At 40.3% G+C, this 14,809-nt stretch overlaps 1 protein-coding gene across 1 annotated transcript in view; it reads right to left on the reverse strand.

The window, feature by feature from the left end:
• LMTK2 (lemur tyrosine kinase 2) overlaps positions 1–14,809 on the reverse strand; it is an 83,819-nt gene that overhangs the window by 42,494 nt on the left and 26,516 nt on the right. The window contains exons 3-6 of the mRNA XM_047713338.1: positions 13,597–13,741; positions 5,453–5,526; positions 1,641–1,759; positions 1,372–1,459 (exon numbers count right to left, since the gene is read on the reverse strand). Of these exons, the coding sequence (XP_047569294.1) occupies positions 1,372–1,459; positions 1,641–1,759; positions 5,453–5,526; positions 13,597–13,741 (426 nt within the window). The remainder of the gene's footprint in view (positions 1–1,371; positions 1,460–1,640; positions 1,760–5,452; positions 5,527–13,596; positions 13,742–14,809) is intronic.

Raw genomic sequence — 14,809 nt, forward strand, 5'->3', positions numbered from 1 at the left:
CCCCGCATCGGGCTCTCTGCTCAGCAGGGAGCCTGCTTCCTCCTCTCTCTCTGCCTGCCTCTCTGCCTACTTGTGATCTCTCTGTCAAATAAATAAATAAAATCTTAAAAAAAAATAACAATAAAAAAATAAAATAAAAATAAAAACAGATGATTATAGGAAATTTTCACGTAAGAGTTATTATTCATAAAAACTGCACAGGAACAGTTTTTCCAACTATAAATCTCAGAAAGTAATACGAGCATGCTGGGGCGCCTGGGTGGCTCAGCGGGTTAAAGCCTCTGCCTTCAGGTCCTGGGATCGAGCCCCTCAGCAGGGAGCCTGCTTCCCTTCCTCTCTCTGCCTGCCTCTCTGCCTGCCTGTGATCTCTGTCTGTCAAATAAATAAATAAAATCTTTTAAAAAAAAAAATACGAGCATGCTAAGAAATGAGGCTATTAATTTTCAGTTAAAAAAAATCATCTCTTTAGGGGCACCTGGGTGGCTCAGTTGGTTAAGTAACTGCCTTCGGCTCAGGTCATGATCCTGAAGTTCCGGAATCGAGTCCTGCATCGGGCTCCCTGCTCGGCAGGGAGTCTGCTTCTCCCACTGACCTTTCTTCACTCAAGTTTCTCTCTCTCTCTCTCAAATAAATAAATAAAATTTTTTTTAAAAAAATCACCTCTTTATTTAAAAATATAAATGGCACACACATTCACTATTTTTAAAAACCTGACAGGTCGGGAAACCTGGGTGGCTCAGTCGGTTAAGCATCTCGCTTTGGCTCAGGTCATGATCTTAGGGTCCTGGGATTAAGCCCTAAGTTAAGCTCCCTGTGGAGCAGGGAGTCTGCTTCTCCCACTCCCTCTGCTCTACCCCTACCCCCTTCTCTGCTTGCTCACTCTCTCTCATGCTCTCTCTCAAATAAATAAATAAAATCTTTAAAAAATAAAAATAAAAACCTGACAGGTCACGAGTACTCTGTAAGATTACGTTAATGTGGAAAAGTGTTTCAGAGTGCCTAGCTGAGTCAAGACCTCAAGCTCAGAACGGTGATCCTGAATCCACACTCTGGCTCTACCATGTACTCGATAAACAACATTCTCTTCATCTCTGTGAACCTTACTTTAATCATATATACATATATATATCTAAAGCGTAGACAAATATGATTAAATGTAATGCATGCAAACAGCTTAGCATAGTATGGAATATAAAACACATTAAATGTCAGTTGATACTATTTTCAAAGGCAATGACGTAGTACATCACAAAGTTTTAAAAATGGGGGGCAAAAGTGAAAGCAGTCCCTCATCCACCACTTCTATGTGTCAAAATCACTTGGCTATACCTCTTTTAAATGCTTGACCTTCAATTCCCACGAAAAACTTACCAAGTCACAGAACTCGAACACCAGGAGATAGGGAATTGCTTCTACACACTGTCCAACACACTGAAGAACATTCGGATGCTGAAGAATGCTGGAAAATAAAAGTCACAGTGTTGTTCACTAGGGAGCGTGCTAGCAGAACTGCTCAAATAGTGAACTAAATTTTAAATTCATGATGACTAAAATATGCTAAATAGCAAAGCCATTTTAAAGACCTGATTTCCAACAGACTACAGACCATGTTTACAGAACACATATTAAGGTTTACTTACTAGTAAGGTTCTCCATTTTTCAAAAAAGTATCTTGTTCCTTTGGGCTTGCACTTGCTTTTAACTCCTTCACTATTACTCTTGCTACGCTAGTGCCCGTGTAAATCTCTCCAAGGAGGACCTAAAACCAAAGAACAGTTTTTCACTTCACTTCCTTCGAAATGGTAAAGAAGTATGTCTCATTATCAGGAACAGAGTACGGGAAAATAAATTAAACAACAATTAGGCCTTCTGCAATGACAATACTACCTCAGAAAAAAAACTTGAAAAATGAAACCATTTTCTTTCAGTATGAAACTGTTCACTGGGTACTGAGGCACTCATATACTTACCTGTATTTCTTTCTTATTTATTATAAAATTGTACCATACTTTCACGGATATGACCAATGACATCACAGAAGAGTAATTTATAAGTTCAGTTCAAACATAACACAAATGTTTCCCAAAACACTTCAACTGGGTTTTGTTATTTTGTCTCCTTCACATAAGAGAATGTAAACTGACACACAATGTACAAATACACTCTCATTGCATTATAACTTTAAAAATCTATGGCATTCCAATTATTCCAGACCTTTATCTTATACTAAAACTTCAGTCAAAACATAAGAAAAAAAAAATGACACTGAAGTGAACAGAATACAGAATGAATGAAAATAATGGGGTGCCTGGATGGCTCAGTTAATTGCACAACTGACTCTTGATTTTGGCCCAGGTCATGATCTCAGGGTGGTTAGGATCAAGCCCTGCATTGGGCTCCATGCTCAGCACGGAGTCTGCTTGGGATTCCCTCCCCTCCCTATGCCCCTCCTGCTTGTGCTCTCACTCTCTTCCTCTCTCTCTAGAATAGATAAATCTTTTTTAAAAAATGAATGAAAGGGACGCCTGGGTGGCTCAGTTGGTTAAGCATCTGCCTTCAGCTCAGGTCATGATCTCAGGGTCCTGCGATTGAGTCCCGCATCAGGCTCCCTGCTCAGTGGGGAGCCTGCCTCTCCCTCTGCCTTCTCCCTGCTTGTGTGCATTCTCTCTGTCTCTCTCAAATAAATAAATAAGATCTTTTTTAAAAAATGAATAAAAATAAGAGCACACTACAAGTAAAGCAACAAATATAAATACTGACAATACAAAGGCATTTCAAAACATAATATTTAAGATGAAAATAATGAAGTAAAACTTTTAATTTAAATTTAGAATGATCAAAACTAAAAGTCTTCTTTTTAAAACAGTTTTTAGTAGTTTTATCAAGTAGATTAATTTTAATGCCCTGGAAATAGACAGTAAGGCTTTGAACAGAATATAACATGTTTACTAAGAATGTAAAGGCAGAACAATAAACAGAGCAAGGAATTCTTTTTTTTTTTTTTTTAAGATTTTATTTATTTATTTGTCAGAGAGAGAGAGAGGGAGAGGGAGAGAGAGCGAGCACAGACAGACAGAATGGCAGGCAGAGGCAGAGGGAGCAGCAGGCTCCCTGATGAGCAAGGAGCCCGATGCGGGACTCGATCCCAGGACGCCGGGATCATGACCTGAGCTGAAGGCAGCTGCCCAACCAACTAAGCCACCCAGGCGTCCCAGAACAAGGAATTCTGATAATTAACCAAGTCATATACTATTCACTGAATAAAATATCCAGAAGTGAACGTCCTCATTTTAACACCAAATCCACCTGCACCTGTATCCGCATGCTGTTTTTATCCCCTTTTCAAGAGCACTCTTCCAGTAACCTCTTCCTCTCTCCTGCATTAGCAGTTTCCCCACTCCAATGTAAAGAGGCTAAAATAGCTGCATATCCTATAAAAACCGAAGCAAAGCAAAGCAAAAACAAAACAAAAACCCAACACCTTCCCTTGGCCCTCAGATGGTCCCAAACAACTTGTACTCCATTTCTCTGCTCCCTTTTACAGTAAGACTCCTTGACAGGGTTGTCTAAATGTGCTGTCTCCACTTTCTCCCTTGTGCCCACTGCACGTGAGCATGTGACCTCTCTACAGCCTCTTATGACAACCCCATGGCCCTCAGGTGCTGGGCCCTACCTCTCCCAGTCCTCATCTTAGTTTGCCAGCACCATTTACTACCATTCATCTTCGTGGCACTCCCGTTTTCACGGACTCTCGGAACACCCCACTCTTCTGCGCCCCTTCCTACTCACTGGCTGTCACCTCAGCTTCCATCACCGACCTGCGCTGACCTCTCCTCGCCGCAGACCCTCAGGGCTTGGTCCTTGTGCCTCCCCCTCTTCTTGACGTTCACAGTCTTGGTGATTCCAACTAGTCTCATTCCTCTGAATAACAGCTATAGACAGAGCTCTCCCAAATGTGTATCTTTGGCCTGGATCCTCTCCCTTGAGCTCCAGATGTATACCCCAACTGCCCACTCCGTACTTCATCTGGATGCCTACCAGCCATCCCATCTAACCTAACCAAAAGCGACCTCCTGATTTCCTCCTCCATGCCTGGTTCTCCTTAAATCTTTCCCATTTCACTTGCCAGCAATTCTGTTCTTCCCACCAATCAGGCCATAAGCAGCATCCTTGATCCCCCTCCTCCAGACTCCACATCTGATCGATCTCCAGTCCTGCAAGCTCGTATCTGAAAATCCACATTGACACATACCGCTTCTCACGGCTCCCTGCTATCATTCAAGTCCAAGCCTGCCTGCATCTCCCCGTTGTGACTACTGCAGCCTGCTGACCAATTTCCCCACCTTCCCCTTCGTCTTCCATCACATAACCCCCCAAGTGATCCCTTTACCGGAAAGCCAGATTGCGGCAGTCCTCTCTCAGACGCTGGAGTACTTTCCCAGCTCACTCCGAGTAAAAGTCCCTAAATGCATATACTCTATCTCACATCACCTGGTTCCCCCACACCCCTCTGAGCCCGTCTCCCACTCCTGATTGTCTATGGTCTGATCACGGCCACCACACCACGGCAACACCCTACCACAGCCGGAGGTCTCAGCTTCATCAGGGCAAGGGTTCTCATTTGCTTGCTGCCACACAGGCCAGGACTTCACCTACCTTCCTCCACACTGAACCCTCAGCACCAAAAACAACGTATGATGCACAACAAGTTTTGCTAAATGGCTTAGGAGATTTGGTCACTAATAAAGGTTGGATGACATCAAAGACACAGGACTGACAAACAACTTTAATGGAAAGCCAAGATGCGTAAGACGGCTGGCCACTGAACAAACACCTCTTCTTGTCTTGGCCGCCCTGCTTATGAGGCAATCGCCACTCAGGAAGCTTTAACACAGAACGACTGTTAGTTACATCACAGAAATAGCTGTGATAATAAGATTATTCCTTCTGAATAGCCCTTGGTAAAAAGATCAACATGCCACTGTTTCTATTTGGCCTTTGACAGCCTATGAGAAATAGAGGGCAGTTCTTTGCCATGGTTTCCATTATAATAATGCGATGTATCTACGATTCTAAAGTGGTTTAAGTATTATAAGGAATAAATGGGGAGAAAGGGAGAAGAATTAAAAAAGAAGAATTAAAAAACAAATAATTTGCCTTAAGGAGGATAAAGAGCTTCTAAAATTCCAGTCTCTCATCCCTTCTTACTGTTCTATGCCAACAATTAGAAAAGTATCTGATATATAAATAAAAGACCTCCTTGGAAAAGGCATACACCTAGAAACCCTGAAGTTCAAATTCCTGTGTGGTTTCAGGGTGCAAAGAGTAGACTTAACTGGTACCATAGCAACTAAGAGAATATGGAATGTTCTACAATACAACTCTTCATTCGCTTTAGATTCTAAACATTATAAGTAGGAGAGAGGAAAAAAAGATGTAAACAACATTTTACCTTTCCAAACCAGCCATTTCCAATTTCCTGAATATAGTTTAGACTGTGGCGGGCAACTTGAGACTTCAAACCTTCTGTAGGAAAAAGAATATAAAAAATAAATATGGGCATTTAACTGAAATAAAATATTAAATATATAATCTAAAGAATAAACAGAAACATAAATTTAAAGCTTGTGCTAATTAAGGTAGAAATCAATTCAAATAAACATACCACCATTTTCAAACTGATATGGCCAAAATAGTTTCAAGTTTTAAAACTGACAATATTTTTCTGAATGCGTTTCCTACTTGATTATCTTTAACACTTCGTACTCTGTTTTCTCATCTAACCCCTCTCTATACTATAGCCACTAATCACCATTCCAATGGCTTTTACTTAGTCCTTAGTTTCAGGGTGGAGGTGAAAATCTTGTCAAAATCTGTCATTGTCAACCTTATCAGAACTTTGGAAGACAGTCAATGATTTCTGGAAACCAAATCAAACCAGGAGAAAGGCCACTGAAACAGGGTAGAATTTCTCTGTGTCTTTGAATTTATCAAGGCCCCACCCGTCCCAGCCCCCAGCGTAGCAGTCAGTCTTAATGATGGCACATATTCTAGTGTGAATCCCAGTTCCAGACAGAGCGCAGTGAGCCTTATTATTCCCAAGGAACTGTGTTTCCTTGTTCTGGAAGTTTCCCTGAGGGACTGCCACATTCCCTTGGTTTCACCAAACTCAGAACTCTATCAGGACTGAGGGCTCCTCAAAAACATATTCCTCAGAGCCCCTGGGTGGCTCAGTTGTTAAGCATCTGCCTTTGGCTCAGGGCATGGTCCCAGGTCCTGGGATCAAGCCCCAATATTCAGGCTCCCAGCTGGGCAGGAAGCCTGCTTCTCCTCTCTTACTCCCCCTGCTTGTGTTCCCTCTCTCGCTGTGTCTCTGTCAAATAAATAGATAAAATCTTTAAAAAAAAAAAGAGTTCCTCAAAAACAGTGAAAGCCAAATGGATGACACTTCTATCTGGGGCAAAATGTAACAGTAGAGGCAAACAGTAGACATGCTGAAAGCTTTAGTGGAAAAGCAGGGGAGTGAGATTTGGGAGATGAACAAGGGCTCTAAAAAGCTATTGCAATATATGGAGGAATCCTGAGAGCCACCTGCGTGCCCAGGGAAGGACACACACTCACGGAAGCCTTGAGAAGAAGTAAACTTTCACCTCTAGCTAGGTCATGCCTAGCACAAGCAGGAGGTGACGACTAAGGCAGAGCTGTAAGTAGCCTGGGTGAGGAGTGTCCCAACATGGAGCTAAACAGCAAAGACCCAAAGAATGCTTTTTTTGTTGTTTTCTTTCTTTTTCTAAGTATATTGTATTATTCAAAAAGGTCCAATTTTCAACAAAAAAGTACAAAACATGCAAAGAAACAAGAAGGCATGGTCTACTCACAGGTACAAAGGAAATGTAAAAGAAAGTGTCCCTGAGAAAAGACAGACAGTGGCCTTACCAGGTAAGAATTTTTTTTTTAAAGATTTTATTTATTTGACAGACAGAGATCACAAGTAGGCAGAGAGGCAGGCAGAGAGAGAGGAGGAAGCAGGCTCCCTGCTGAGCAGAAAGCCCGACTGGGGCTCGATCCCAGGACCCTGGGATCATGACCTGAGCCTAAGGCAGAGGCTTTAACCCACTGAGCCACCCACGCGCCTCCAGATAAGATTTTAAATCAACTGTCTTAACCACGCTCAAACAGCAAAAGGAAATCATGGACAAAGAACTAAAGGGCACCACAAGAATGATGTCCTGATAAGTAGAGAAGATCAGTAAGTAGATTCAGATTAGTAAAAGAAACCAAATGCCAATTTGGAGCCAAAAGTAAAACTGAAACAAAGAAATTCACTAGAGGGGTTCAACCAAAGACGGGAGCAGAGAGAAGCAGCAGTGAACTTGAAGAGAGTTCAAATACAATTATCTAGGCTGAGCAGAAGAAAAAAGAATGAAAAAAAAAAAAATCAATGAGCGAAGGCTAAGGGATTTGTGAGACACCACCAAGGAACCATATACACATAAGAGCCCCAGAAAAAGAGGGGGAAGGGGGGCAGAATGAATATTTGAATACATAACAGTAAAAAAAGGTCTGAAGCTGATAAAAGGTATGAATCTACACATCCAAGACGTTCAACAAATTCCAAGTAAGATAAACTCAAAGAAATGCATACTGAGACACATCGTAATCAGACTGTCAAAAACCAAAGATGGAGAATCTTGAAAGCACCAAAAGGGACCCACTCGTACATATGGATCTTTGATTAGATTAACAATGGATTTCTCACCAGAAACCATGGAGGCCAGAAGGCAGCAGGCTGGCATCTGTAATGTGCTGAAGGAAAAGAACCATTAAGCAAGAGTTCTATACCCGACAAAACTGTCTTCCAAAAAACTAAGGAGAAATTAAGACCTCTCCAGATAAACACAAGTTTAGGGAGATTACTGCCACCATGCCTGTCCTATAAGAAATGTTGGAAGGAGTCCTTCAGGCCAAAGTAAAGGGACACTAAACAGTAACTGGAAGTCATATGAACAAATACAGATCACTGTTAAAACTACAGAGGTAAATATCAAAGCCAGCATTATCGTATTTTTGGTGTGCAGCTCTTCTTTTATTTTCCTACGTGATTTAAAAGACACATAAATTATAAATCTGGGACGCCTGGGTGGCTTGGTCGGTTAAGCAGTTGCCTTCGGCTTGGGTTGTGATCCCAGGGTATTGGGATCGAGTCCCACATTGGGCTCCTGGATCAGTAGGGAGCCTGTTTCTCCCTCTGCCTGCTGGTCTCCCTGCTTGTACTCACTCGCTCTTTCTCTTTCTCTGACAAATAAATAAAATCTTTAAAGAAAGAAAACTTTAAAAAATGAAAAATCTATGTTAACGGGTACATAAGATAGGATGTAATTTGTGATAACATAAAAAGACTGAATTGCAGTTTTTATATGGTACTGATGCTAAAAGTTGGTATCAACTGAAACACAACTGTTATAAATTGAAGGTAGTTGTGATCCCCAAGAAAATATCTAAAAAAATATAAACAAAAGGGAATGAGAAGGGAATCTAAATGGTAAACACACAAATCCCAGTGGCCAATTTTGCAGAAATGGAAAACTGATCCTAAAATTCATACGTGTGGGCTGGCTCCGTCAGTTGGGCATTTGCCTTCAGCTAGGGTCATGGTCCTGGGGTTCTGGGATTAATCCCCATGACTCAGACTCCCTGCTCAGCGGCGAGTCTGCTTCTCCCTCTCCCTCTGCCTGCTTCTCCCCCTCTTGTGTGTGCATTCTCTCTCTCCTTCTCTCAAATAAATAAAAAAATCTTTTAAAACAATAAACAAAATAAAAATCATATAAAATTTCAAGGGACTGAATAGCCAAACATTCTTAAAAAACAAAGTTGGAAGATTCATAAACGTCTCAATTTCAAAGCTATAATCACCAAAACACTGTGAAACTGGCATAAGGCTAGATACAGATCACTGGGATTGAGAGTCCCGAAATAAACACAAACAGATATGATCAACTGATTTTCAACAAGGTGCCAAGACAAGTCAACGGGGCAAGAACAGTCTTTTCACAAATGGTTGCTGAGGCAACAAGCTACCCACCTGAAAAAGAATGAACCTGGAACCTTACTTCACACCATATACAAATATTAATGGGTCAAAGACCCAAATTTCAAAGATAAAACTACAGAAGTAACAGAAGACAATATTGGTGAAAATTTTCATGACCTTGAGTTTGACAAAGGTTTCTTTCTTTTTTTTTTTTTTTTTAATTTATTTGACAGAGAGAAATCACAAGTAGGCAGAGAGGCAGGCAGAGAGAGAGGAGGAAGCAGGCTCCCTGCTGAGCAGAAAGCCCGATGTGGGGCTTGAACCCAGGACCTGGGATCATGACCTGAGCCGAAGGCAGCGGCTTAACCCACTGAGCCACCCAGGCGCCCCAATGACAAAGGTTTCTTAAGTATGACACTAAAGCACAAGCAACAAAGGAAAAAAATAAATTGGACTTCATCAAAATTTAAAACTTTTGCATATCAAAGGACACTATCAAAAGAGTGAAAACACAACCCAAAGAATGGGAGAAAAACTTGCAAATCAGATCACTGTGAAGCTATTAACTAATTAAGACAGTGTGGTACTGGAACAAGGAATTGACAAATTACTGAAATAGAAGGTCTGCAACAGACACATACACATACAGTGGGGTCTGTTTTGTTTTTATTTGGGAGAGAGAGAGCAAGAGAGAGGAGCAGAGAGAGAAGCAGACTCCCCACTGTGCAGGGGCCAGATATAGGGCTTGATTCCAGGACTCCAGGATCATAACATGAGCCAAAGACAGGCGTTTAACTGACTAAGCAACCTAGGCGCCCCTACATATGGAACTAAAAAGCAGAGAAGAATGAAAGGACCAATCAGTGAAGGAAGCTGAGAAAAATCCAGTAATCTACCAAAAAAGATTCATGGATTCCCTAACACCATACTCAAAAATTAACTCAAGATGGGTTATGGATTTAAATTAATTTAAATGTTAAAGCAAAACCTTAAAACACTGTAGGAAAAAAAAAGTAGTTAAGTATCATTTTGACCACAGAAGAGGAAAGGATTTCTTTAAGACATAAAAAGCTCTAATTAAAAAAAAAATTAATTTAAAAAATTATTTTAAAAAGAGAGAGACTGCATTTCTAGCTTAAGGGGCTGTTAAATTTGGCTATGTTAAAATCAGGAAACATTAAAAAATTCTTTTTTCATGTATATTTGACTAATTTTTTTTCTTTAGTGTACATTTTGATTTCTCCTTCATTTTCTGTTTCCATATTTACTAGTTATTTTCTTAGTGGTTGCCATGGAGATTACAGTTATCACTCTAAATTTGTAACAATCTAATTTGAACTGATACCAACTTAGCTTCAATAGTAATAGCATATACCATTTGACATCCAAATAGCAGGAACATAAATTAGCACAACTCCTTGTGGCGGTTTTAAGCTGGCAATATCCCCCAAAATTATGTACCCTTTGACCACCTCTGAAATTTATTCTACAAATATACCAGCCCAACATCAATGTACAAACCAACACAGGTACAAGCTTTATTTTTAATAGCATAAGATTAGAAATAATAGCATAAGATTAGAAACAACCCAAATATCCATTAATAGGTTGAATAAATTGTGCTAAGTCCCTACAATTTAAATAGCAGAAGCTTGTAAGCAGGAATAAATAAGCTCTCTTTATGCATATGGAAAAATCCCTAAGGTACATCTGTAAGTGAAAAAAGCAAGATGCAGAATAATGCATTTACCAAGCCCCATGAGTAAAAAAGTGTGTGTTTTGGTGGTAGGTGGGGGGGAGGGGGTGTTGGGGGGCAAGTAAATGGGAATATTTATATCAAAAAAGTCTGGAAAGATGTATAAGAAACAAAGAAGAGTGGTTATGTATAGAGTGAAGGTAGGAGCTGAGGCCAGATTCAGAAATTAGAGGCTTTTCACTACATATACCTTTTTATGTTTTGATTTTTCAACTGTATGACTATATTATGTATTTGTAAAATAAAATACATTTTAAAAAGAAAATAAAGGAAAAACATGCAGAGTTTCTTCTAGATTTGCTCTTGAATATATGGTGTACTTTTTTTCACTTTATCACAAATACCTTTCCTCCTTTTACAGGACTACATAATACTCCACTGGATGGACTTACAATAACTTAACAAGTTATTACCCACACACATTTAACCTGATGCTGCAATAAATTCCTTTGTAGGTATTTAGCTGCATACTGATCTAAATTACTGCGAGGGGGAACTGTGGGATCAAGGGTAAACACATTTGGATACATATTATCACAGACTACCCTTGGGAAAGAATGTCTCTATCAATTTACAGTCTTGCTAGCAGGGAGTGTCCAAGGGCCTGTTGCCCACACACGCCCCTCACCCATCACCACCTTGCTTCCTTTCTTCTCATCTCTGTTTAGCTGTTATCATCTTATGTTATGCTTGTATTTCTTTAATTAATAGAATTCCTATTTCTTATTGGCCATTTGAATTTCTTTTCATGAATTTCTCTTTTCACATCCTTGACTTATTCTTTCCTATTCAAGTGTTCTTCTTCTACATTTGTTTGTAAACTTAGTATATATTAATAATATGAGGGTTTTGTTTTTTTTTTTTACCTTCTTTGTTGTTTACAAATATTTTTACTACTTGGTCAAATTTGTTTAGTGTCTTTTTCCATACAGAATATTTCATTTTATGAATCAAACTTGGCAATATTTTCCTTTATGTTTCCGCATTTGGTGTCAAGCTGGAAAGCCCTTTTCTATCCCAAGATCATAAAAATATTCTGTGACTATTCTATGCAAAGAAATTGAAAAGAATTTCTTCCTGTTAAGAAGGAATTTAGAATAGAGGGTTCTAGAAACACAGAAAGGTGTATGAATGTAATGAGGATGGCTCTCCAGGTCACTGCCATTTCTGTTGTGCCCACGACCGTGCTCTGGTCCATCCCCACTATGTCTTGGACAGAAGTCATCAGGCTCTTCTCTGTCATGCTTTCTTGTCCACAGTAAGGGGTCAACACTGCCAGACTCAGGGGAAGCCAACCAGAATGGCTCTCCAAGGGTTTTCTTTCTGGTCGAGGAGAGATGTTCCTTTCCTCTGGTAGTAAAGCTACAAGGATCTGAACCTGGAGTTGGCAGCAGCCACGCTCCGAGCCGAGGAAAGAAGGTGGTGTGCAGGATTTAAGCTGATACGCAAAGAGGAGAGAAACAAGGACTGAACAAAGGAAAGCATGATGGTGTCCAAGTTCCCAGCTCCAGTTGCCTCTAAGGTCTGCCTAACCCCTACTCTTTCCCATCACCTCGTTCCAGCATCAAAAAAGGACCCCTTTCTGTGTATGCTGATCTGAGTCAGGATTCTATTACTTGAAATGAATTCACTAGTGTTAAGACTCCAAGATGATAAAAGCCCGAGAGAAGTCTCTCAGGGCCTCCCTTAAGTACAAAGGAAAGCCTATGATCAAGAAAGTGAAGAGAAGGGACACCTGGGTGGCTCAGTCAGTTAAGCAGCTGCCTTCAGCTCAAGTCATGATCCCAGCGTCCTGGGATCGAGTCCTGCATTGGGCTCCTTGCTCAGTGGAGAGCCTTCTTCTCCCTCTGCCTGCCTCTCCCCCTGCTTGTGTTGTTTCTTTGTCTCTCTCTGACAAATAAAGAAATAAAATCTTAAAAAGAAAAAAAAGTGAAGAGAAGAGAAATTACTTCCATCTAGAGAGAAGTATACCTAGGTTACTTAAGTGATCCCAAGGGTATGTTAGACTCCTATTAAATTTCACTATTTTGGTTGAAGGAAGGGTATTGTTATTTACTAAAATTAAAGGTAAATACTACATGTTAGTTTTTTAATGTTGCATGTATTTATATATTTAATGTTGCATATATTAAATATACCTAACCATACAGATATTTTATAGGAAATGCATCAGCTGTGTCATATTTTATCTTATGTCTTCTCTTAGTCACGCAGGCCTACAGCAGTGCAATCAACTGGGGGTTTACGCTGCCCTCAACTTATACCACTGTACGCAGAACCATGAGAGGCAGGAATGGCATGCAGACCCCACAGCCTTCTCTTAGAAACCTCAGAGATCCCTGATGCTCAAACTGCCAGTCATATTCTATTTTACAACAATAAATCGATCAACATCTAATCAAACCTCTACCTCAGGATGAAAAGTCAATCCAACTAACATATCCAAATATACCCCTTCTCCCCAAACACAGGACATCCCAGGGAAAGACGGCAGTGTCCTACTCAGCAAGACGAGCAGTGACGAGAACTACCCAAGCAAAGGCCAGGAGCTCTGTGTTCCATTTCAATGAACAGAGGAGACCAGTTTATTCTGATATCAGACTCGGGCCAAAAGCAAAGGACACAGCTTTTGCAGGCAGGCACTGGACCAGACCACTACAACTCGGCTTCCCCAGGGAGCAGGAGGAAGAGAAATAAACAAGCAGAAGAGAGAGGCAATCCAAGCATTTTATGGTTAGCATCAAGGTTCCCACTCTCACCTCTTGAGAAACGATTCACGAAACCATGACGGTGGGACGTAAGGCCTTACCTACAGAAGGCTGGAGCTGGGACGGAGCTGGTAGTGAGATATTTGGTACTGAAAGTGTGAAAACTTCTGCCGGGGACTGAACAGAGGGAGTATCTTCTGCTGGTGGTGTGAAATCTATCTCATCATCAAAATTATCTTCAAATTCCTAAAATAAAAGAGGAGCAATGTTATATCTGATATAAACCAGCCTGAGAGCAAATATTAAAAACATATACTAACATCGGACACATGAGCATTTACTCACTCATCTGAAACATACGGTCTTAAATTTTTCCCCCGGTTTGTACCTACTTAAGTAAAAAGCATATATAATTGTGTTCTCCATTGCCAAATAGCAAAATCAACCAGGTTTAAAAATAAATTATACATATTTTATGCAATTCCTTCAACTGAGAGCTTGAAGTTAAATGCAAACTCTTCTAAAATGACCATGGAACTAAATACTCTTTTAGGTTGGAAATTTTAAGTTACTAGAACTTTAGCTATCCTTTTTTTATTATTCACTTTCACATATCTCTTTGCATACGGAATCCAAACAGATTCACTTTATTTTAAAACTATATATGAACTTCTAATTGAAATAGGATTTCAATCAAGATAAGGATAGTTAAAAGACAGAGAGAAGATATTTTCAAGGAAGTCCTGTTTCTCTGGGAAGAGTAACATTGGAAAAATTACTAAACTGGGCAGAAAACTCATCGGTGTCTGAATGAAAGTCTAAAGCTGTGTAGCATGTATGTACTATTAACACAGAGAGAATGTCTGGTTTTCTTTAACTTTAAAACTTCAACTTTAAAACTCCCCTGGCTGCACCTCCAACCCCTACAAGGGAAAAACCAAAAGTTGTGAGGGTAGATTTCTCTGATATAGTATGTATGTTCTCACATGCATGTGGAACATTATTCTCATATCTGTCATCTATGTTGTCAAATGCATTAGGACACTTATTGTTATCTGTAATAGGGGAGGGGGCAGGATGAACAAGTACCATAACTCAATCCGTAAAGCACCTCTGAATGGAAGAGCTTTGCTCGATTCCCCTTTGGACATTCCTAAAGCTTCTCTCATTAAAAAAAGACTTGGAGCGCCTGCACGGCACAGTCGGTTGAGCGTCCGACTCTTGGTTTCGACTCAGGTCTGATCTTGGGGTCGTGAGATTGAGCCCTGTGTTGGGCTGCACGCTGAGCATGGAGTTTTCTTGGGTTTCTCTCTC

This window comes from Lutra lutra, chromosome 18 (genome assembly GCF_902655055.1).
Source record: "Lutra lutra chromosome 18, mLutLut1.2, whole genome shotgun sequence".
Taxonomy (NCBI): domain Eukaryota; kingdom Metazoa; phylum Chordata; class Mammalia; order Carnivora; family Mustelidae; genus Lutra; species Lutra lutra.